This window comes from Ambystoma mexicanum, chromosome 6q, assembly GCF_040938575.1.
Source record: "Ambystoma mexicanum isolate Mex_15411 chromosome 6q, UKY_AmexF1_1, whole genome shotgun sequence".
Taxonomy (NCBI): Eukaryota; Metazoa; Chordata; class Amphibia; order Caudata; family Ambystomatidae; genus Ambystoma; species Ambystoma mexicanum.
This window is the reverse complement of record NC_090937.1, coordinates 1,451,131,056-1,451,155,720: the sequence shown is the minus strand read 5'-3', so window position 1 is coordinate 1,451,155,720 and position 24,665 is coordinate 1,451,131,056. Positions and strand designations below refer to the sequence as shown.

At 45.8% G+C, this 24,665-nt stretch overlaps 1 protein-coding gene across 4 annotated transcripts in view; it reads left to right on the top strand.

Annotated features, from left to right (window-relative positions):
- Positions 1 to 24,665, top strand: part of MAEA (macrophage erythroblast attacher, E3 ubiquitin ligase) — a 1,045,966-nt gene that overhangs the window by 460,387 nt on the left and 560,914 nt on the right. For 2 of the 4 annotated variants that reach the window (XM_069632159.1, XM_069632157.1), the window contains one exon: positions 12,489 to 12,581. The exons of the other annotated variants lie outside the window; for them this stretch is intronic. In XM_069632159.1, the coding sequence (XP_069488260.1) occupies positions 12,489 to 12,581 (93 nt within the window). The remainder of the gene's footprint in view (positions 1 to 12,488; positions 12,582 to 24,665) is intronic. 4 annotated transcript variants of the gene reach the window in all.

Genomic DNA, 24,665 nt, shown 5'->3' with positions numbered 1-24,665 from the left:
CACAAGGGCAGGCCTTGGACAATGAACTTCTTTCATTACGACAGGGTAATCAAGACCTCTTGACCTATATAGCCTCATTCAACAGACTCATAGTGGAAAGTCAATGGCCCGAGGACAAGAGAATAACGCTTTTCTACAGAGGCCTGCGTGGAGAGCTCAAGGATGTGTTAGCTCAAGTTGTGAACCCTCCACAAGAATGTTCAGACTATATTGACTCTGTCGTCCAATTGGACCACAGATTACAGAACAGGAAGGCTGATCGTTCCAAATTTGATACCCGAGTGTTTTCTAAACCACAAACTTCTACTAAGGGAGCTGACACTGTGGAACCCATGCAAATAGGGGGGATGAAAGGTCCTTTAAGCCAAAAGGAGCGGGAAAGAAGAAGACCGCTGCAATTATGCCTCTCTATTGCGGGAACTCTGGGCACTTTCTTCGAGACTGTCCAGTGAAACCAGCTAAGAAGGCTGTAGGAGCCGCAAACACCAGTGCCACAAGTTCTAAGCAGGGAAACGACCTAGCCCGGCAAGTGTAGAGGTCCTCTTGCCGAGCGTTAAGATCTGTCCCGTGACCTCGCATTTCGTGGTGCCCATGGTCCTCATTAGTCCAGCACGTCCGGATCGTTTGCATGCAATTGAAGCTTACATCGACAGCGGAGCAATCGGCAGTTATGTGGACCGTGAAATGGCATCAAGGATGGATCTACCCCTTGTCCCTAAGGCAGTAAAGGACGTCATTACTACAGTGGATGGCACGGAGATAGCCTCCGGACCAGTAACGCACGCCACCCAAGAAGTGACGCTAGTGAGCCAAGATGGACACCGGGAGAAAATTGTGTTCGATGTGATCAAGGCCCCTCAGTTCCAGATCATTCTGGGAATCCCTTGGTTAGAGAAACACAATCCTCAGATCGACTGGCGAGCAAAGACGGTTCAGTTTCCAGAATGTTTTACCACTTGTTATCCTCGGCCTGAAGTTTCAGTGGCGGCAATTTCTTCTCAGGTTCCTACATTACCTCCCGACTACCAGGAATTCCAAGATGTCTTTCGGAAGGATCAAGCTAACACCCTGCCTCCTCATAGGTCTTACGACTGTCAAATAGACTTAATACCTGGAACAACTCCTCCTTGCAGTAGGATTTATGCCCTCACCGAGCCAGAGAATCTTCACCTCAGACAATATCTGGACCAATACCTAGCTAACGGGTTTATCCGTTCTTCTAAGTCTCCAGCTTCCTCGGCTTTGTTCTTCGTTCCGAAAAAGGAAGGAGACCTTAGGACTTGTATAGATTACCGCGCCCTGAATCAAATCACTGTTAAAGACAGATACCCGTTACCTTTGATCCCTGAACTCCAGGACCAAGTCAAAGAAGCATGTATATATACAAAATTAGATCTCAGAGGAGCCTACCACTTGGTACGAATAAAAGAAGGCGATGAATGGAAGACGGCCTTCCGCACCAAGTATGGGCTATTTGAATATCAAGTGATGCCCTTTGGACTTTGTAACGCTCCTGCCGCTTTCCAGTATTTTATGAACGATGTCCTTAGAGAACTCATAGATGTGTGTGTTGTTGTCTACATTGATGACATCCTTGTCTATTCACCATCTGAAGAGGAACATCAGAGACACGTTAAAAAGGTTCTCGGGAGACTGCGTCAACATAACCTTTTTGCCAAGCTTGAAAAATGCGTTTTCAACGTAACTGAAGTTGAGTTCCTGGGATTCATATTGTCACCTAATGTGGTTCATATGGATTCGAAGAAGGTCGATGCAATTATCAAGTGGCCATCACCAACCTCGGTAAAAGGAGTTCAAAGCATGTTGGGATTCGCTAACTTTTACCGCAGATTCATTCCTGAATTTTCCGGGATAGTCCAGCCCATCACCGCTCTGTTAAAAAAGAACAAACGTTTTGAATGGTCTTCTGAAGCAGAACAAGCTTTTCAGGACTTAAAAGCTAAATTCATTTCTGCACCTGTTCTGAAACATCCTCGCCCAGAACTCCCCTACATTGTGGAAACAGATGCTTCTATTCTTGCTATGGGGGCAGTTTTATCACAAAGAGATCCGGTCACACACCAATTACATCCTGTAGCTTTTTGGTCCCGCAAATTCTCGGCTCCCGAGATCAACTATTCCATTACAGACCAGGAACTTTTAGCTATCAGATCGGCCTTTAAAGCCTGGCGACATTATCTTTTGGGAGCCAGACACACAGTCACCGTAATGACTGATCACCGCAATCTACAATATCTGAAGACGGCCAAAGCTCAGTCTTCCAGACAGCTTCGCTGGGCTCTGTTTCTGGCTGAGTTTGACTTTATAATTACTTATCGACCCGGCAGTAAAAACGGAAAAGCAGATGCCCTCTCTCGGATGGGAGTAGATGAATATTTGACCAATCCAGAACCAATACCCATAATCCCAGAACAAAGGATTTTGGGGTTAGTCCACACTCAGTCCTTTGAAGACATCAAGACTGCAATCAAGTCACTCCTAACTCCGGCCGATTTGCAGGACTGGCAATTAAAGGGAAAAGAATTCTCAGTGGATCAAGACCTACCATATTTCCAAGGACGATTGTACTTGCCCTGTGAGAAAATACAAAAACAAGTAATCTCCGGTTATCACGACTCTCTGATGGAGGGTCACCCTGGCATTACCAAAACCATGGAAAAGATCAAGAGACATTTCTGGTGGCCATCATGGAAGAAGGATATTAGAGACTTTGTAATCTCCTGCGGTGTGTGTGCCCAGAATAAAAGTCAGAAGGAGAAACCAGCCGGCCTTTTACACCCTCTGGATATTCCTCCCTGTCCATGGCATACCCTGTCCATGGATTTCATCACGGACTTACCTCCATGCTCAGGGTATACCATTTTAGTAGTCGTGGATCTATTCTCCAAGATGGCTCATTTCATTCCCCTGAAGGGCCTACCTTCGGCTTCGGTATTGGCCCGAGAATTCTTAGAAAACATCATTCGGTTACACGGTTTTCCCTCGGTTTTAATCTCCGATAGGGGAAGTCAATTCATCTCCCACTTTTGGCGAAGTTGCTGTCGTCTAGCCCAAATTGATGTAAGACTTTCAACCAGTCACCATCCCCAAACTGACGGACAAACCGAGAGGACAAATCAGACTCTAGAGCAATATCTGCGTTGCATGCTCCAACAAATTGAAAACTTTTGGAACGATATTCTGTGGATCGCTGAATACGCTTACAACAATTCGACTCATTCTGGACCCGGGAAGACTCCCTTCTTCCTATTATACGGACATCATCCTAGAACCTCTAATTTGGATCCTCCCCAAGAATTCGAAACACAAGCTGTGGATCATTTACACTCTGAGATTACCCGTGCTTTTAAGGAAGCCACTGCCCATCTGCAAAGAGCTAAAGCTCAAGTCAAAAAGGGAGCAGATCGACACCGTAAAGAGGCCCCTCACTACGCAGTAGGAGACCAGGTCTGGTTATCCACTAAGCACCTGCCTCTAAAAGGATCCCGCACCTTCAACCCGAGATACCTTGGACCCTACACCATCTCTACCATAATTAATCCGGTGGCGGTCAAATTGGAATTACCTACGCATATGAAAATACATCCAGTATTCCATGTCTCCTTATTAAAACCAGTACAACCAGAAACTCGATTGACTGAACTCCCAGAACCTGTTTTGGTAGACGGAGAACTCGAATTCGAAGTAAAGAACATCCTAGACTCCAAAATCTCCAAATCTAAATTATACTATCTGGTTGATCGGAAAGGATACGGTCCCCAGGAAAGGTCTTGGGAACCCTCAGAATATGTCCACGCACCTCGTCTGGTCAAGAGATTCTATCTGAATTACCCCGACAAGCCAAAACCCCCGGAGAAGACACGCTTAGGAGGGGCCTTGAGGGGGGGTACTGTCATGATCACTGCTTCCAAGGAGCCAGGACCAGCCCAACGTCCTTGGAAGCAGGCCCCTAACCCTAATCCTAGGCACCAGCCGGTCCCCACAGGGACCTTTTGGACCTTGTCCTGGCGCCGGTGGCACCAGGCTCATCGGTCCCGGCACTGGAAGCGCCGGGCTCATAATGTGTGCAGATGTTTGGGTGGACTTACCTGCAGCAGACCATGCTGCTTACTTACCAGCCACTTAGAAGTCCTCTGTAAACAGGAACTACTTTCTTACCTGGGTGGGGCAGCTCCATTCCCTGGATTCAGCATGGGGAAAGCTTCTGGAACTGGAACTCTTTTCTTACCTAGGCGGGGCCGTGGAGGAAGACGCCTCATCACTCCAAGGCTATTTAAACCACACCCGATGGATGAAACGTGCTTCGCGTTATTCTGCATCTGCAGCAGAACGCTCACCGAGTCTGTTCCAGCCTTTCTTCCTCAACCTGCAAGAATCATACTCACCATTCCTGTATCCAGTCAACAGCAGCATCTGCAGAGACAAGAAACGGCAGGTTAGCAAGGCAGTCTTAACTCGCGGTGCTTACTCACCTGATCCATCGGCTGCGGTCATTTCGGCACGCTGTACTTTCGCCTGTGAAGACAAAAGCATTGTCATTACTTACCGGCACTCCGTGAACTCTGGAATTCTTCACGCTGCATCGCCACCTGCGGAGATAAAAGCATCGTATTTACTTACAGGCCTTCCGCGGACTCCGGCGCTGCAAACAAGCTTCTGAAAGACAAAAGAAAAGACATTAGACAGGTATTTACTTACGCCCATCGCGCTCTTCACAATAGAACGCCTGCAAATACTCCGGTGCCTCTTCAGCACGAACTACGCTGCAAGGGAAAGAACAGCTAGAGCGCTTGCATTTACTCACGCATTTCCAGGCGCTTTATTTCATCTTCCTCAAGAGTCCTGCAAGCAAAAGGGGAGAAAAGCATCATACGAAGTCCTGTTCAATGTTAACGTGCCTTGCACCTAAAGACTCTAAAGACTATAAAGACTAAAAAGGTGTCTGGAAACTCACCGCTTGTGCGATTAACGACGGTAAAGGTCCTCTGAGTCCAAGAGGCCTATGTTTCACCAGTGAAGGAACCGGCAACAGCGCCCTGCCTCAGACGCAGATGGAGAGTCCAGCATTCACCTATGGAGAGTCCAGCATTCACCTTTCTAAGGTGAGCACGTTGACCTGGGGGTTCTATGGAGAAGCTTGGGAGAGAGAGGAAGAGAGACATTAAACAACCCAGACCATTAACCCCTATATTCTCTCATCTGCAGAAACCTCACCCTACGAGTTCGTCACACAGTGCGAAGAGGTTCGACCCCAGAAGCCCATCGAGTCCTGCACATCACCTTTCGAGTCACAGACACCTTCCTGCTACGACCTGCGCCTCCGTGGGAATCAGGTGAGCGTTACATGTGCCTATGCCTACAATAAAGCCTGTCTGGTATGTATCATTAAGTTCTGCTTCTTTGGTCCATTTGTTAAAATATCTCAACACAAGACGAGCAAAAAATGTTCCTGGCGCATCAAGAAGCGCAATGGGTCTATAATTTTTTGGGTTCGATCTGTCCCCTTTCTTGTAGATTGGGACAATGATTGACTTTTGCCATGAAGTTGGAATTCTTTTGCTATTAATGGCTTCGTTGAAGATTACTCCTAGAATGGAGGCCCAGATCTCAGGATTAGTCCTTAACATTACATTAGAAAGACCATCCAGGCCAGGGGCTTTCGACTTACTCAGTTTTTTAATATACATTTCAATATCCAAGTTTTCAAAGACCAAGTCCTGGATCTCTTCCAAACTATAACAAATTGACTTTCCGAAAAATGGGTTTCCGCATACAAAGAATTGTAGTATTGTACCCATATTTCCTCTGGAACCGCATTTATTTGTTTTATGGATTGTTTGGTTCCATAAGTCGTTTTAATTAAGCCCCATACTAAAGCGGAATTCTTGGATGCGATAGAGTAGAGCTTAGAATGGGCATCTTGTAGTAACATTTTCGCTCTCTGCTGTTTTATCCAATTTTTATATTTGTTTTTACATTTGGATATCATGAAAGCCTTATTAGTAGGATTCTGTTATATATCGAATCTCTCTTCTGAGGTCGTCTTTTCTACTGTTTATCTCTTCATCATAGGAATGTTGGTGATATCTCTGGTCCGAGTTAGAAGTTCTAAACAGTTTTTTAAATAATTGTAGAGTAGCCACATAGTCCATCTGAATATTGTAAATCCAGCTTTAAAATATCCTTTGGGTAGGATACTGCTGAAAGCAGATCATTAAGATTTTGTGAGGACCATTTGAAACTGTGACCCTTAGTGGACACTTTTAAGTTGGTTATAAACTTACATCTTGGGTGGACAATAACTTCACTCGGCCGGGTCCAAGTGAGGTGGAGAAGATTGTGGTCGCTTTTAGTCTATTTTAATACTTCAAAAGAAGAAACAGTGGAGAAGAGCTCAGAATTGGTGTATATATATATAGTCTATAGTTGAGGCATCATTGCCTTGTTGCCATGTTTTATAAGGGATGTCACCATATACAGCACCATTTAACATATTGAGCCCCCTCTCATGCATCAAAGTTTTCCATTTTCTCTTAGTTTCTTTCATTTTCCCCTCTTTGTCATTCATGCAATCCATATTCAAATCACATGCAATAATAATGGATTGAACCAGCTGATTTTTGTCAAACTTGTCCAGCCATTTGGTTAGATCTTTAAAAAAACGATTTTCCGAAATGTCTAGATGGTTCCAGTATATGTTAATACATGCGATAACATGACTATTGCAAGTAATTCGTACTAGTTGCAGTCAAACCACTTGTTAGCTTTACAGCAGTGAGAAGTCCAGCCTTTGGGCGACCCCTTGCTGATTTAATAGCAGGTTTGAGGATTACAGAGTGATTTTCCCAGACCAGGAGGGTAATAAGCCGTGTTTCTTGCAACATGATTATATCGTATAAACCTAGAACAGAGTCAAGAGGACGTGAGATGCATATGGCCTCTGGTGTTCGAGGAGGCAAGCTGAAGAAGGCTTTTTTTTTCCTTTACAGGATAGCTAACATTGATTCATTACTTTGTTTTGAGAAAAGGTCGTTATCGTTTTTGTTTGGTTGTCACCTGCTGTGAAGTACTTTATCGTCATTGGGTCGAAATGTCTTTCAGCTAATTGTATCTTCCTGTCTGTATTATTCGTGTATGTGTTCACATGCTTTGAGGGGTATATGTTAGCTACATTTGGGAATGAAGTACTATTTGCGTTTGTTACAGGTGAAGGGTTATCTAGCAAGAAACCTAGTTGATAAATTTCCGATAGCAGATTCCAAATTTTAACAGACCTATCGTGGTCATTGATCAATTCTATTTGCGCAAACTCATCAGACTTGGTCTCTTGAAGCGCTTGCACACTTTGCATGATCAATACGGAGGATCGATTCGATTCATATAACCCAAAATCGCCTCCTCTGCATTGCAAAATAAGACTCACATGAGTAGTGTCATTGCACTTGTTGTGTCTGTTTTTGAGCGACATCTTAGTTTCTTGTTGTTTATGCGGCGCCAGTTTTTTTGCGTGCTCGAGTCCTATTCTGTCACCAAAACGGGTGCTATTTTGATATACCCTTGTCTCTTGAATTCTCGGGGTAAGTTCCCCCATTTGTTTTGGTTTTATTTACACATGGCATGGATTTCATGATTTCCTCTCGCCTTTCTTCTAATGTTGTAAATGAAGTATCTCGATATCCTTTTTCATTATCACCACACTTTTCCTTTGTTTGTAAGGGAGGGAAAGTCTTTAAGGTGCCCACAGTTCATGTTTGCAAACTTGAGTTACTAAGTTATCAAGGGGTTCATAGCTCAATTCATCGGGCATTGCATTTTTGTCACCTTTTAGGGACCAATTGGATAGGAGGTGGATTCGGTTTGCTTCTATTAATAGCAATGTATTTTCGTACTATTGCCGCACTTTTTTCTTGCGTTCTTTTGTCAGGTGTATTGAGCAGTTTGATAAATTGTCTCGAATTCTTGTTTTTTTGATTTTTCGTCAGTTTCTGGTTTAGTTTTTTTTATTCTCAAATTGCGTTTTTGGCATTTGTTTTTGCCCTTTTTTTTGTCACACTAAATATATATGTTTCACTATTTACCAAGGAAGACACGAATTAATCTTTTTTTTTTTCTTTACCCCCTGTAGTACCAACTCCTTCTAAACTAGTTTCGTTGTGTTTTGCATCTTGTTGATCAATAATATCAATCATGCTCTTATCGTGGTTAACACTGCCAGAACTGACTTTTCACGTTTATAGATATAGAGCTTATGTCAGTTTGTTGCTGTTTTAACTCGCTGACAATCACGTTATTGACCACTTTCTTTACAATACTAGAGGATGCAATGGGTGTTTTTTGAGGAGTTAAATTTTTAGGTAATATAGGTTCTACATAATGACACACGACATTCTTATTTTCCAACAGTTCTTTAAGCAAAACATTTTGATCCACTAGTCTAGCATCAAGTGTTGCATACAATTTGGCTAACGAGAAAACAGCCGTGTTCATAGCTTGCAAAGTTAGTTCGGTTGGGGCCAAAGCATTTGGTAATTGATTGTATTGCGATCCTGTCTTACTGCGTTCAGAGTGTTAAAGGCAGTGTTGAGTGAAATTGATAAAATAGAAGTCATTAGAGCATTCAGGAAACATTACGGGTAATTGGAACAGATGATCTACATTGGCCTCCACACAAATGTGTTCATCTGGAGCATCTTGATTTAATGGTTCTGCATCATTTTGTGATGTTTGCATTACATCTCCAGTTCTATTACTGTCGTCACCCACTGCGACTTCATCAACTGTAATAACGCTAGGTTGCACTGGCTCAGTGTGAATCATAATTTCAATCACTGATTTTTTAGCAGTTGGAATAGCAAAATCACCTAGCAAACTTTGTTCAGAAAAGGCTGCAAGTAATGATCAGATGGAGTGCACAAGTCTATCGGTACAGAAATTACTGGTTCAGTCTTTTCGGGACTTGCCATTCCCTCTCTATTATCATTGATAACATTTTTGCAGCTTGTTACATTCTCTTTGTTCAGTTCATCAGGCACTCCTGGCATTTTCTCAGCGTAAAATGTCCTTATGTCACTAGTATGTGACAGAGATCGACCCCTTGCAGGCCCACGACTTGGGGGGGGCCATTGATATTCCGCTTAGGGGTAGTATGGAAATCGTAAGGTTTGTCGGACAGAGCTTCAATGGTCGGCGGCATATTAGTCCGCAGAGACTAGCGTTTCACCTTTGTGGAGTTGCTTTGCACTTAGATTAATATAAAACAAGTTATAGTAAATTATAAATTAAAGCACCGCTCACAGTTAACAGTAAACAGTATACTTCAGGTTACTTCCGGGCGCGCTGCACACTCGGATTTTGAAGCATGGAGGGGGCGGAGACAGAGGAGTGACACAGAAGCTTGCTCCAATCACAGGGGAGCTGCAAGAGGTAAAAATACAAAAAACAAAGAAGGGAAGTAGGTCAGAGAGCAGCAGTTCACAAACGGTTCTCAGCAACGCTGAGAACTACAGATCACAATGTTTAGTTATTCACTTGAACAAGTTCGTAAATGATTACTTGATAGTTAGGCAGAGTCTGTGTTGCCTTTAAATGTGTCCTCCCACAGTTGAGCCGCAACAATGATAATCACCACAAGTAGGATTGCGTCGGAAGCGCAGCACGATTAGCAAAGTCCTCCACAATAAACAGTATACTTCAGGTTACTTCCAGGTGCGCCATCAACCTTTGTGCTCAACAGGGCCTTTGGGTGTTTTTTTTAAATTAATTTATTTTAAATGTATTTAGTCTTCTGAGAGTTAATGGCTTAATTGCCGCTGCAAATGAGCTTAAACCCAAAACCTAACCAAGTGTGCTTTCAGCCACTAGACTTAAAAGCAATATATGTCCTTGTATCTGTTCTTCGCAGTGAAGTCTTGTTAAAAACAAGCATTGACAAAGCCAGTGTGTTGGCATGGTTTTAAGTATTAGATATGCCCAGATACTCGCACCATTTTCCATTTTATGGCCAGGTGTTACCATTACGGCAGTCCCAGGCAAATGACTTGTGCCTGCCTTTGCAAAAACTATCGCTGTTTTCTTTGCCATTGCTTATTTTTTTTTTATCTCCTATGACATTAGTCCCTCCATCTCCCTACCTTTCTCTTGTATTGATAAGGTTATTGTTCTTCCCTCTTAGCGTTTTCTTATCATACTACTTACACTTTGACAGATGCCCATTAATCTTTGTTTGGCAACACCTTTGCCTAGGATCACAGTCTATGGTCTTTCCTCATGTTGTGTATCGTGTACTGCATTCTGGGTCTAGCATTACTATTTACATTTGTAATCCTCTTGCACCGTTTGACATCTTGAGAAAGAGCTGCCGTAATGTATTGGTTATTGCTTTAATAAACATCTCAGCATTACTTGTGACATGCATCTCCTTCTCTTCAGTACTTTCCATGAAGTTCCTATCTACCTGGCATAATGCTTTTCCGAATTGTGGGATTTCGACATCGATTTCAACATCGTCTGCAAGCTATGTCATTGATGTAGTTTAGTATCATTAAGTTTACATGTTCAGAAGGAACCCCGCCTGATCAGCGCTAGCGTTTAAGACCTAATAGGCTTTGTTCGAAAATCTTTTTCAAATTTAAGTGAGAGGTCCCATGCTTGAAGTTGCACATTCGTCTTCCATGATTTGAGTATCGCCATCCCTTTTCGTTGTGCATATGTGTAACAGTTACTGTGGTAAATTTCTTATGAAAGAGACTTCGGTAACCACCTGGACCTAGGCTGATGTTAATTTTGAAAGACTTGGTTGGTATCTGAATTTCATGTTAGTTTCCTTTAACACTTCTCATTATTTTTGGAGAGAGCAGCTTCTACTTTTTAAGCATTTATTTGATGGGAGGAATGGCCAGTAGACCTTGCATGAAACAGTGTGAAGAATTCCCAGAGTCTTACGGCTGTTTGACAGTAAATTATCCTGATTTCGCCCAGGAGCATCTGTAGCGTGAAGGTGGAATAGGAAGGGAAGATACCTACATTTGGTTGGTGATGTACAGGAGTAGAGTGTGGAATGGCGAGGCTGCAGGTCTCTATAAAGGACCATGCGCCATTTGCCATCTTTTGGACATAACATGGCTAAAACGATTAGAGTGGTACAATCCTGGGAGGTGGAGGATAACTAGCCTCCCTTGATAGTCTTGGAGCACAGTAAATATTGCTTGGCAGGTGCGGTTAATCCAGCTTGTTTTCCCAGACATGGACTAGCAGCGAAGGGACAACATATGAGGAAAGTGGCGGGCAAACAGTACAGACCTGAGCAGGGGCTTTGGAGTGAGTGCTCCTGCTCCCTGCTTTGAAAGTAGGCTGGCAGTGGTACTGAGGCAAACAGGTTGGCAGGTGCCGGTTGTTGGCAAGTGAATTGGTGAAAACTATCAACGGGAAGGAAAGACTGAGAAGCAGAGTGACACACAGCATTTTGTGAGCTGGGGAGACGCTGGCAACTCCCTAGGTCTGCACCGCGTTTGTGCAGCTGGCTGCAGCTGAAAGGGCATAGTAAGAGGGACCTCCTCGGATACCTGAATACTGGCTATAGGTGCAGTACAAGTGCAAATACCATAAACTGAAGGTGAAAAGTATTTGGGTGCTGATTCTAGCAAGAAGTTAAAGACAGAGGTTTGGCGAAATACTGCATGGACAGCACTCGCAGGGGAGCAGCAGCAAGTGATATAATTTCATTCTTTCTTAAAGCAAACTGCATTTTTGGACAAGCAAGAGGCATTGTACTTGAATACAGGAAGCACCAGGGCTCCAAGAATGATCATACCCTTAAGGAACAGAACTAATTATCACTGACTTCAAATCCTTGTATGCCTTGCCGCTGCACAAGAGTTTTAGTTTTGGTGGCCATATTTGCATGCAGGACTTTTAAAGGCACTCCCAGAGTTCATTTTTTCCTTGTTTAGACAATTTCTTAGAACAAGTTTTAACCGGGCAAGTGCTCCCGATTGTCATAAGACGTAGTTCCTATGTCTGGAGCAAAGGTCAATGCACTTGATCTTGGCAATTGATTAAAAACTGAAGAACCCTCTTACAACTCTTGACAATTATGTTAATCCAGCCCAGAGAGACATTTGCCAGTTGCTGAGATTAAATAACCAGCTTTAAGTATTATCAAGCAGAATTAATTAATAGGAGGAAATTCATACACTTCACATTTGGATTTTATTCCTCCCTGGACTTTAATTGATGATGACATCTATTTCTGGCAACATGACCTGTACAAAGAAAGGACTGTAAACTTTACACAATTTTCCTGTATGATACATATTTTATAACAAACACAATAGCATCAAATGCACAAGTTACAGAAATAACAAAGGTAGTACCTGATAACATCACAGGGGGAACAAGTGGGATGTTAGATAGACAAGTCAGATAATATTTAGGACATTGCTAACGTATGCCCTTGTGCTTATTTCCAGACCTTGCTGACTCCACTTCTTCGTGAGAAGACCAGACGAGAGACAGGAGACTATTCCTTTCCCGAAGTTTCTTCCCAAACCCCATATCCCCCGGTGAGTCACGCTCTTGCTTTGCATTTACCATAAGAGGGGGAGCGTGAGTACTTGGGAGATCTGAGGCACAATTGTTGTCTGAGGGATTCACAACGCTCTTATGGATCGGGTATGCCATGCTACAGTATGTGAAGACCACAATAAAAAAATCCATTTGGGCGATCTGAATCTGCCAGACTCTCACAGATGCTTACAGCAGGTTGATTATAGCCCTCCAGTAATTGCAACAAGAGAATGCCCTTTTTGGACAAGTGTTGATGATGACCCATAGAAGTATGCAGTGGTGGTCGAATGAGTATTTGATGGGAGAGACCAAGTGTACGTCAGACCACTAGACACTAATTTCCTGGTAGCTTGAATGGAAACCCTGAGGGGACTAAGTGAAAAGGTTTGTAGGGTCTTTGTTACCATGCAGATAGTCCAACAAGTAATACCCCAAGTTATTCCTTTGTCCCCTCCTGAAAGATCACACCGGGTCGTCAGTAAAAAATGACAATCTTTTGACATTAACAGAAATATCCTTAATTTTATGTTGATGTTTTTAAATGTGTAATGTACTGTAGGGGGCATTGATGTTCAGCCATCAAGATGGCTACTGAATAGTGGCTCTGTGAACTGCCACATTATCCTGACAATTTCACATTATTTAATCATGCACTTTAGTGTTGGATCCCCATGCCCTGTTTGACACCCTCCTGCCTTCAATGCCACATTGCATAAGCCTGAAGATTCCAGCATTCATGAATACTAGAGATGCAGCTTGTGGGGCGTCTTCGCTCTGTTTGTGCCAAGCATGAGTTTCTTGTGTTCACCAGTGGAAATCTACAGGGCACCAGTTAATCTGATCACTGCATGGAACCCCCAGCCACGGAGCCCCTCTTGGAACCCCTATTGCTCACCTTTTCTTTCTCTGTAACGGTGGGAGCTGGAGCAAGCACCGTTCTTTGTCCTTGAGAGTGCTCTGGGATGCTGTGATAGACTTCAACTGGAGTTGTGTCTCATGAGACACTAGTATATCTAACAATGCTGATTAGAAATTGAACTGCAGCGCCCTGTCAAGTCTCCATTTTGATATACAACTAATGTGCCCTGAAAGATCTTTAGATTTTCTGATTGTTCTTCAATTGTATAGTTGTTGCAGGCAGACACCGAGGCATATGATTTCATCCCACACTGCGTCACACAACACCTCTTTGACTGTACAAGTGCTTAATAAACCATGTGTGCTCATGTCTAAGTGGAATTCGGTTGAGGGCAATTTGATTGCATCCTGCAATGAAAGACCCAGGATTTCCATCCCACTGTCAGTAATGGCTTTGCGGTTTTGGTGATAACATTTTGCAGTATCTACCGGGCACTAGTTGTGTGAATCTCTTATCTGTTCGTGTACAGTAAACCTGTGGTACATTTGATAATTAATTCCAACTGTTTCTCTTTGCTGGAATCCTGCCTACAAAGTCGGTGAGTTGGTGTTAAAACACATCAACTATATGGAAGGTAACACTGAGGTCTCCATGGCAACACTTTTCAGCTTCCCTCTTTAAATGGAGGAAATGCATAATTGACCTGGTATGAATGCTACCAGAACTGATCAGCCTCCATTTTATCATTAGGTTTGGTGAACATGCCGGGATCGGGCAAACTGCAACCGAAACTAGACTGCTATATGAAAAAATATAAAAATGTAACATAGTGAAGGGTGTAGAAGGGTCTCCTGTCTATTTCCACAAAGTAAATTGCTTTGTGGAAATTACCTGAAATACAGAATTGATATGCGTTTGTGGGTTAAGTGGTAAAGTGGGTGTAATGAAGGCTTTGCGGTAGGGGTTTCTAATGAAGGGACTAAGGTGATTTCTGAGGGGGGACCCAGGACCCCACCCCTCATAAAAAACACAATATCTGCATCTTTGTGCTGCTCCAGGGTTACCACCACTTCTGATAAGTGCTGAAGCTTTAAATTACAGGGATTCTTAACGTAGCTGGTATAATAGGGAACTTGCAATATCAATTGTAGTGGGTCGGAAGAAGGAGGCGGCCACTTTGTGCTCTCATTATTATTCTAAAAGAATAAGGCCTATCTCTCCCTATGACTAAACGGATACCCTACCTATGTAAAGAAACTAAAGGTGCTTGTCAGGAAGTTGGAAGGATGGCAGCCCAAAATCCGGGGAATAAAAACAATCCAAAATTACAAAATAATCACTTCACCACTTTGCAAGGGAAAACAAAATGTATTACATGCATAAAGGGTCTCAGACGGTCCAATAGAACCGAACTGGCACAGAGCTCATCTTATCTCAAAGGGTTACTGCTTATATAGCGTACATTTCAGCAGATTAATAATATTATGCCTAATGAGTACAGCATAATTCCACCACCCTCATTGGCTACCACCAATGGAACATGCCAATCCCCCCAATAGTCCCTTGACCACATCTATGTTGCAATCATTCCCTGAGACACGTGGTCCCCTATATCATCCCCGTCGAACCCATGTATGTGATTGGTGGGTTCTTATCAATAGGTTCGCAAATTTTCAAATTTAACTTGGCAAGGCCAACCCTGCTTTTGATACAATAGGCTTCCTCATTAACCCAGACGCCATGGTGCATACGAGCTGCACCCCCAACCCTTACTAAATTTATTGGCATCCCTTCCGCTCCTTCTGTCCCAAATCACAAGACGTTCCAGACACGGCTACCCCTTATCTCCGCCCATCCACAGTTGCCCAGGAATGATGTGACCAGGGCACCACTCGCTAGTCTGAATTTCAAGGATTTGTTTGCTTAAGTTGTGTGTCTAGGTCTAATTCATTTGGGGAGGGGGTTCTGCCCCAGGGGGTGAGGGCAGTAGTGTTTTAAATATTTGCCTGGCTTATTGGCATCACAGAGCGGCATGCTCATACATTTGTCCTTTAAAGGGTGCATATCTTCCTTCTCTTCTAACAGTCCATTCCCAGCGTATTCAGGCGCCACAGCTGGATACAATTAGTGCTCATCTGGGCGCCATCAGTGCCTCTGCCCTCTGCTTCTCTCCTGGGGAGCGGGAAAGGGGATTTGTTTTTTGAGCTGAACTACCGTATCCGCAGCTTGACACCAAGTCCTGTGTTCTGTTCTGTTCGTGTACTAGGCCTTATCAAAAATGGCAACGCTTCTGAGGGTTCTAAGATGGCCGCGGTGCTTTGAACACCACAGCTGCCGAGCTCCGGCCCCTGAGAACCTGACTGCTACCCATCTAGCCGGCGCTGCCCTTCCCAGGCGACGGGTTACGGTGGCGGGGGACCCAGGAGGCTGAGGAGCTGCACCTGTGCTGTTTGAGCCCACTCCCGTGGCAGTTCGGGGGGCGGGTGCTGGACATTGGTGGCCTGTGACTGCGGGGCAGCCCCAGTGGTAGTGAGCGCTCCGTGACTGCCGCGGTGGCGTCAGAGCGGGGGACAGCCTTCACTCCGCGGGTGGCTGAGGACAGGAGGATTATTGCAGCATTGGGGGGGCGTCTCCCTTCCCCTCCGCGCCTTACTGGGAATCGCTGTGCCTGCCAGTCACGGAGCAGCTTGGAGGGGCTGGTGAAGAGGACCGCAGCAATCAGCCGACGGGAGGCCGTGCTGGCTGATACAGGAGGGGGAGCTCAGAGGAGGCCTCGGGAGAGAGGCAGGCCCTGCCGCGGGCCGCCCCCTCTGCGTCCATTTTGGCGGCGACGCCCATCTGGAATCAGACCGGCCCGCAGGGTGAGAATTGCGGAGGCTGTCGGGGGGTGGGGAGGGTTGGCCTCCCTGGAAATAGCATCACAGGTATGGTTGCTGCCGTGGTGAGGGCCCCTCCGGCCAGTACTATCACGCCCATCCATGGAGGTCTCTGCATTGGGATCCGGCAGCACCCCCTCCATTTGTATTTCACCAAGTGGACTGCGGCCCCCTGGGGGCCCCCCCTTCCTCAGGGCCCCCACCACTCCTCGGGGTGGAATTGGTTGGTGCACCAGACAGTACGGCCCGGGAATTGAAGGTGTGGTCTGGGGACTGTTTCTCTACATCCGTGCATTTTGGGTGTCTACTCGCGTTCGCCGTACTACCACAGCCAGCAGATCTCGGCCTAGCTTGTGCTTAGTGGCTTGCAATGGGACGCTGGGGACTGGAGTGACCATCGGACCCAGAGTGCCTCAGATTGGTGTCCAGACATACCTTTTTGGCCCTGCGGGGATCCCGGATCTCCAGTTTCTGATCACGCTAGCCTGAGTAGTTAGCAGTATGTCCAAAAATAAACTCAAGGACTCCCAGCCCTCCTCAAAGAACCCTGAGCAGGCTGCAGGAGAATGCTCTTACTAAGCTATGGGCTAAAGATATGGACGACTCTCAACCAGCAAGCTCTAGCGAGGGGTCTTCGGGGGACACGAATGCCTTGGAACAACCTGCCACCCAGGCTGCATTGAAACTCATGCTGGCCGACATAGTGGAGAAGATCACCACGGCGGGACAAAAGCAAATGGATGCCCTTAGGGAAGATTTGGCGGAGGGTCTCCAGGAGATCAAAAGGGACATTAGTAAGTTAGAGGAAAGGGTGGACACTAATGAGGGCGATCCAGGACATCGCCGAAGATGCAAGGAAAACCGAGACTCTCCTGGACACGCTGGCGGCCGCCACTCATAATCTGGAGCTCCAGGTCGAGGACCTGGAAAACGGGTCTAGGCGCTCGAACATTCGGATAAAGGCCCTTCCAGAGAACATCTTGGATCAAGATCTCCCCCAAGCAGTGAAAGGGAATAGGAATGGTCCACGGCCCGCTCCATGCAGTCGAAGAAAAAGGCCAGCCAATTGGCCATGACGAGTCAGCACACGGGAAGTGGCCAGGGGGTGCAGAAATGATTCCTCTGTATGTCCTATTGCCGGAGAGGTAGAAATATGATCCCTGTGGTGGGCACGATAGCAGCAGAAATTCAACTGTCTAGATCGGCTTCATGCGCCCGAGTTAGCTGGGGTCTTCGGTCTTTTGGGGGAGGGGGTTGACAGGGTCTCACATCTTGGAATGGGATTGGGATATCCCGCGTTGGAACTTTTGGGGAGCATTCGATGGGACGAGACTCGAGGTTTTGATTCGAGGCGAACTGATGCCAGTCGTTCCATTTTTTGCTAGGGGGAAGGGGGAGGTCTGGAGAGTCATGGGTTCACAATGCATTCAGGGGCTCTGCAGCGAATTAGATAACGGAGGCCCATCAAGGGAGACCCAAGCCATAATGTGCTCAGTAGGGGACAGTTTTTTCTTTTTCCTTCTCTGTATATTGATCCATTAGGTGTACCCCAGCGAGCATTGAAGATCTTCTCTCTTCACGTCAACGGCCTAAATTCGCCGATTAAGCGTAAGAAGGTGGAGCGCTTTATCAGGCGAGAAAGGCTGGATATCGTTACGCTCCAAGAGACACATATTAGAACGATTGACAGGGGAGGGTCAAGTTTTGGGGTTCTGCCACAGCGCTACAGGTGACGCAATCGGCAAAGAAAGCAGGAGTCCTATTGGCTCTCAGGGATGGGCTGGACCTACGTATAGCTGGAAAAACAGATGACCAAGGGAGGTTTTTAGCGGTCTCTCTTGCGGGCAATGACCTCTCTATTACGGTGGCAACATTATATGCTCCTAATACCGCACAGGCTGGCTTCCTGCAGGATGACTTGGTGAAGCTAGAAAAGTTTGCTAAGTCCCCTATCATCCTTACTGGCGACTTTAACATTGCTTGGGACCCAGCGCAGGATTGAACCCTGGGCGGGCTGGGTCCGCAGGGGAGACCATCACAGGCCCTGAAGGAGAAAATCACCAATCTGGCCCTAGTTGACGTGTGGCGGGAGGTACATGGAGAAGCTCGGGGGCACACCTTTTACTCTCACGTTCTATCGGTCCCATTCAAGAATAGACTATATCTGGCTATCAGTCAACCTTCTGGGGAGAGTGTTGGACGTCTCGTTGGGATCTACATTGTCGGACCATATTCCCCTGCCCATATCTTTGAAGATGGGGGGGGCCAGACCCGCTGGGTTGTGGAGGTGGTGCTAGCCTGTTTCCCTCTTCAAGGATCCTATACCGGCTTGGGAAGTTGAGGAAGATATAGCACGCTTCTTTGTTGAGAACCCCGTAAGGGGACACAACGCCACAAGGCTTGTGGGACGCTTTTAAGGCTACCCTGCGGGGGTCTATTATAGCAATCAAGGCAAGACGCGACAGGAAGCTGAGGCTGGAGGAGGTGCGCCTACAGGAAGTGCTAAGGGAGATAATGGCCAAAATGGGGCCAAATCAGACTCGAGCTATCAAAAGGGAGTATAGAGTAGTCCGTGGCCAACTAGACCTGATCCAGACTCGGGCAGTGGAGTGGAGCCTGCTGTATCTCTGACAGAAATATTACATCAAAGCCAATAAGACGACCAACTGCTCTCGAATGCTTTGAAAGGAGCAGGCAGGGAAGATAACCAAGATCAGGGTGGCGGGTGGGACTACCATTAATACTGAGGATATCCTGAGGGAATGCTCTTGCTTCTATTCCACCCTGTATTCGTCTGAAGCCTCGGTACAGGTGGAGCAGCTAAAGTACCTGGATAAGGTGCATTTACCCTCCATAACGCTGGAAGAGAGCGAACCTTTGGAAAGAGATATTTCAGAGGATGAGGTAAGGGAGGCGATAAGAGACCTGCCCGCTCTTAAGTCCCTGGGCCCGGACAGTTATGTGGCAAAATTTTCTAAGAGCCATAGGGAAGTTCTTGCCCCCATACTAGCTAAGTTATTCAACCAGATGGGTAGGGACTGCGCAATTGCGTGATCTATTGAAGAGGCAAAAGTTGTCCTTATTCACAAAAAGGGCAAGGACTCAACGGAATGCGCTTCCTATCGTCCCATTGCCTTAATTAATGTTGATTCCAAAATTGATGCTAAGATCCTAGCTAAGAGGCTTGACCATCTAATACCAAAGCTGGTCCACCCGGACCAATCAGGATTTGTTGGAGGCAGACAAACCAGCGATAACGTTAGGAGTCTGACCCACCTGGTGGAGAAGGCTCCTAAAGGAGGAATCCCTGCTCTCCTCATGGCAATAGATGCAGAAAAAGCGTTTGATCGGGTGGAGTGGGGATTCCTTTTGGAGGGTATGCTGAGGATGGGCTTCGGTCCTAAATTCATGGACAGGATTAGAGCCAATTACAGAAGCCCGACCCTCAGACTGATGGTGAACGGACAACTATCAGAGCCGATACGTGTTGAAAGGGGTACTAAACAACAGGGATGCCTGCTTTCCCCTATCCTGTTTGCTCTCTACCCGGAACTGTTCCTTGAAGCGGTATGCTCGAACCACCTAATAACAGGAATCCCCTTCACAGGGAAATCACATAAAATCGCAGCCGTCGCTGACGATGTGATACTCGCCCTTACCTGTCCAAGCACGGCCATACAGGCACTTGAAGCGGAACTGCCTCATTTTGGGAGCGTGGCGGGGCTGAGCGTCAACCCCTCTAAAACCGAAAATCTCAATCTCAGAGTATCGACCTCAGCACTTGGCTACTTGAAGGCCAGCTCACCCTGTAGATGGGTGGACCACTCCATTACCTACTTGGGAATAAAACTGACCTCAAAGTTGGAACACCTTTACTATGCAAATTACCCGCCTTTACTGGAGAAACGTAAGAATAAGTTAATATACTGGGGACCGCTTGCGGTTTCATTGCCAGGACGTATTAATACCATAAAAATGACAGTCCTCCCAAAACTCTTGTATAATTTTGTTGTCCTGCCGGTGAATGTTCCCCCATCCTTCTTTAGGTCTTTGAAAAAAAATCACTAGCAGGTTTGTGTGGGCTAACAAACCCCCAAGAATAGCGCTCAAGGTGTTGCGAACCCCAACTGACTGGGGGGGCTTGGGTCTACCCAACTTCAGGGTATATTATAGGGCGGCGCAGTTGAAGGTACTTTGGGATTGGCAGAAGGACGATCAGGGAAAATTTGTAGGACCAAGGATAGGGCAGTATTGGGGGAGGACCTCGAGGGAGTCCTGTGGAAGCCCAGGCGAGATAGGCCGATTAGGATGTACTGTAGCGCGATTCTAGCCCAAGTGGGTCGTACCTGGGATGAGGGGGTTCAGCAGGCCCATCTAACGATGCACCCTTCCCCCTACACACCTTTTTACCAATCCACAGTTTACCCCAGGCTACAACACGTCTGCGTCTCAGGCTTGGCACCAGTGAGGATGTAGAATGGTACGGGACATGTTTGGGGAGGGTCAGGTTAAGCCCTTTGACCAGTGTAAATTAGACTTCATTTTGTGGGGCGGGGAAAGGTTCTGTTACTGCCAACTAAGACATTGGCTCAGTCACCCCTCGATAAAGCAAGCGGTGACCCGACAGCTCACACCCTTTGAAAAGTTTCTTAGTAGGGAATCGGAGGGGGGATAAGCACCTGATCACTTATATAGGCTTATGAAGGCCGGTGAGGATCCACCAGTGCGTCATTACATGAAGGCGTGGGAGTCTGCTACCGGAACCGTCCTAGAGGACGAGGAGTGGGGTTGGTTGTGGAGACAGATACCCAGGCTGACCAGATCTCTGCAAATAAGGGAGATGTGGCTGAAGCTCCTTACCCTGTGGCACTTGACTCCTAAGCTCCATAAAATCTACCCGCGAGCCTCTCCCCTATGCTGGAGAGAATGTGGCGCAGAGGGCTCTTGTGAGCATATTTGGTGGGAGTGCCCGTCAGTGTCCAGTCATAGTTTCGAAATAAAAAATGATTGAATGCCCTTTTTTCGAAACCAAAAGGACCGGAAAAAAAATTCTGAATGCTTTATTTATTTATATATATTTTTAGTTTAGTACGCATATAAGTTTTTTTTTAAAAAGAAAACCGGGGTTTGGGGGGGGGGGCCGCCCCATTTAAAAAAAAAAAGCATTTGAAACTTTTTTTTCCAGCACTTTTGGTGTCGAAAAAAAAGGCATTTGATCCTTTGTATTTCGAACAAGTCTCTTACAACCGTGCCCGTCAACACAGAATTGGCGATGTTGGGGTTGGGGGGGTCGTTAGCAGCAATTAAGAGCAAGGCGGGCCGTAAGTTCTACGCAATAATGATGGCTGCAACAATGGTACTGGCCCGCAGGTGGAAAACAAAGGACCCTCCTTACGATCACGAATGGGTGGCTAAGCTTTGGAACTTAGTGGCTCTTGAATGGCTTACATGCTCTATTCAAGGAAAGCACCACAGGTTTAGAGCTGACTGGGCAGCCTTGCTGGAATATCTGTTGGATGGCTTGTTTGATAAGGAAATGCCAACAAAAACTAAAGTAAAAAAAAAAAATGCTGATGCTTCTGCCAAGTTAATACACTGACCTCTCTTCTACCACACTAACTTGCTGACTCCATCTTCCGGTTACTTCAATCCTTCCTGCACATCTGTGAGAAACCTGAGGCTTTTCTCCCATGCTTTTCCCAGGGATCCCTGAATCAGGTTGCCAGGGAAGGGCCATCGCTCTTGGATCCCAACCCTGGGGGGTGGAGAAGAGAGGGAGGATCACCTGTGAAGTGGACCCTGGGAGACTGTGGGAGGGACATCCTTGGGCGAGACACGTTATTTCCCCCATTCCAGTACATCCCTACCCGACTTGCCCTCTGTCATTATGAGTTACTTTTGTCAACAAATCATTTGTACACAACACTACAGTTATCCCCTTCACCTTGATGAAAACCCACATGGTTTTTCCAGTATTCTTCAGAAAAACTACAACTCCCATAATCCCTCCACACTGTTTTTCCCTAAACCACTGCGACGACGAGGAGAAAGATTGGGAGGATGAGGATTACCGATAGAGAACCACAGACACAGAAGACATACTCTCCCCTTTCTACTTCGGACTGTCCCATCCTTCACCAAAAACCTTGACTTCTGCTAGAAAGCTGATGCAGTAAAGTCAACACAGCCAGTGAGTCATGGAGATTGTGAACTATGGTAAGTGTGAACCCGACAGAGATGCTGCGCGAAAGCTAGGGGAAGGGAACCCTGCTTTCTTTCAGTGTGAACGTGACGGAGGATGCCCTCCGTCAGTTGTTAGTCTGATCCCGACTGAGGGAGGCCAACGTTGAAGGCCTCATGGGGGGCCCGACGTGAGGTGTCAAAGCGGTCATACGAGGGTCAAGTCAAACCCCTTTGGAGGCAAATGTGAACCCGACTAAGAGATGCCTTTGAATTAGGGTAATCAGTAACCCATCTGAGAACATGGTGATGGTAGAATTGTGTGAAGCCTGACTGGGGGATTTAGGGAAAGCCTGACTGGGGGCTTTAGGGAAAGCCTGACTGGGGGCTGAGACCTGCACTTAGGTAAATGAAAAACCTAAGGGGGTCTAGAATGACTATCTCATGAAATGTGAACCTGACGGAGGGATGCCGGGAGTAAGCTAACGGAAGTGAATCCTGCATTCTGATAAAACTAAGTGAACTGTGTTAGTGCAGCAAATGTGAACCCGACATATGGATGTGTGCGAATTAGGGTGAATAGTTATACACCCGTGAACATTGTGACAAGTGTGAACCTGACTGAGGGATGTCCATAATGAGTGGTGGGTCTGAGCTCGACTAAGGGAGGCCAACGTTGAGAGCAGGATTCGAGCCCGGCTGAGGGGTCTCCTGGGTGAAGAGCAAATCACCCTATGGGAATGTTTGAGAAGTAACTTTCTGTTTGAAGGAATTGGGTAGAGGGGATCAGAGCCTGGTTAAGGGGGATCCTGGGTGAAACCATGCCACCCCACAAACTGTGTGAGCAGAAGGAACTGTTTGTTTAATTCATCAAACCCGCTCAAACAAGAGACTTTTCGGATAACTTCCTCCTGACGTAGAAGCTCATGCTCTACTCAAGTGACCCGCCTTGCCCCGTGCTAAAAACATGGGGAAGGGAGACCTTGGCCTTAACATCCTGACGTATTCTTTTCTGAACACTGCTTTCTTTTCTTGTCAACATTATCCCACACTATTTTGTAGCATAGCCGTAAGGATTGGCAATAGTTTCTGAATTTTTTTTAAGTATAGGCTCTTTTTATTTGACTAGACTGCACTAGGACTGTATTATTATTATTATTTGATGGTCATAGTTTGGTCCCATTTTTAGATTTGGGTTCAGATAAGGCATTTCTCACTCATTTTACAGTTTAATAAACTCCCTTGAACTGTGATCACTTGGGTCTGTCTTAATTTGTTACCATGCCTTCTTTACACATCCCACTATCTTATGTCACTACAATGCATCAACTAAATACTGGGCCATTAATACTTCCCTTTCTATAATCTCTGCAACCACAGCATGAATACATGTGTTGCTCTTTCTATGTTTGCAATATGTGAGTATATAATATGTTTTAGACCTAACAAGACACTATGCGCTGTCCGCGGCACAACCTCCACTCTGCTCCCACGATATTACACTCTAGTAGGTTTTCCTCAACCTGAACCATCTTGCCTGCTTGGGATGCCAAAGCAATTATGTCCTCTGTCCAAGCTAACCCTCTCTGAACCTACCACTAAATATAACTAAAGAAAAAGAGGCCAAGCAAATGTCTCTTCTTCCCTTGGTATTCTCTGCATACAAGTAGTTCATTATGATGCTCTTTTTTTTTATTAGGTCTAGTAGTTCTTCAAGACAACCTTTAGTTCTTGACCTTTCTAGGGACGCTCTCAGTAGTTATCATTTCTTCTCCTCTTGGTGTCACACATACGTACTTCACACTCTTTCTGTTTATGCTTTTGAGAAGTGTCTGAAGTAGTATATCCTTTTAGGCGTTCTTTGTCAATTGTACTCTTTCTGGGACTTGGGGTTCTTCTATACTCTTCAATGGCGAGTCTTATCTTTCCTTTCTCATTATATGTTAGGCTTTTCCTTCTCGCACGCTTCAACTTTGCACGCATAGGGTTCTTGCCATTCTTCCCAGGGTTTCTGTTCCCAGTCTCTTAGTCCTCATCTCTGTTGTTTAAATGTCTCATCACTTGTTGTTCACTTCCTTTTATAATCTGGGCTCTTCCACAATATTTTGATCTCGGCATAGGGATGAGTTTCTCTTCATATATTCCCGGTCTTTCTTTACCGTCGG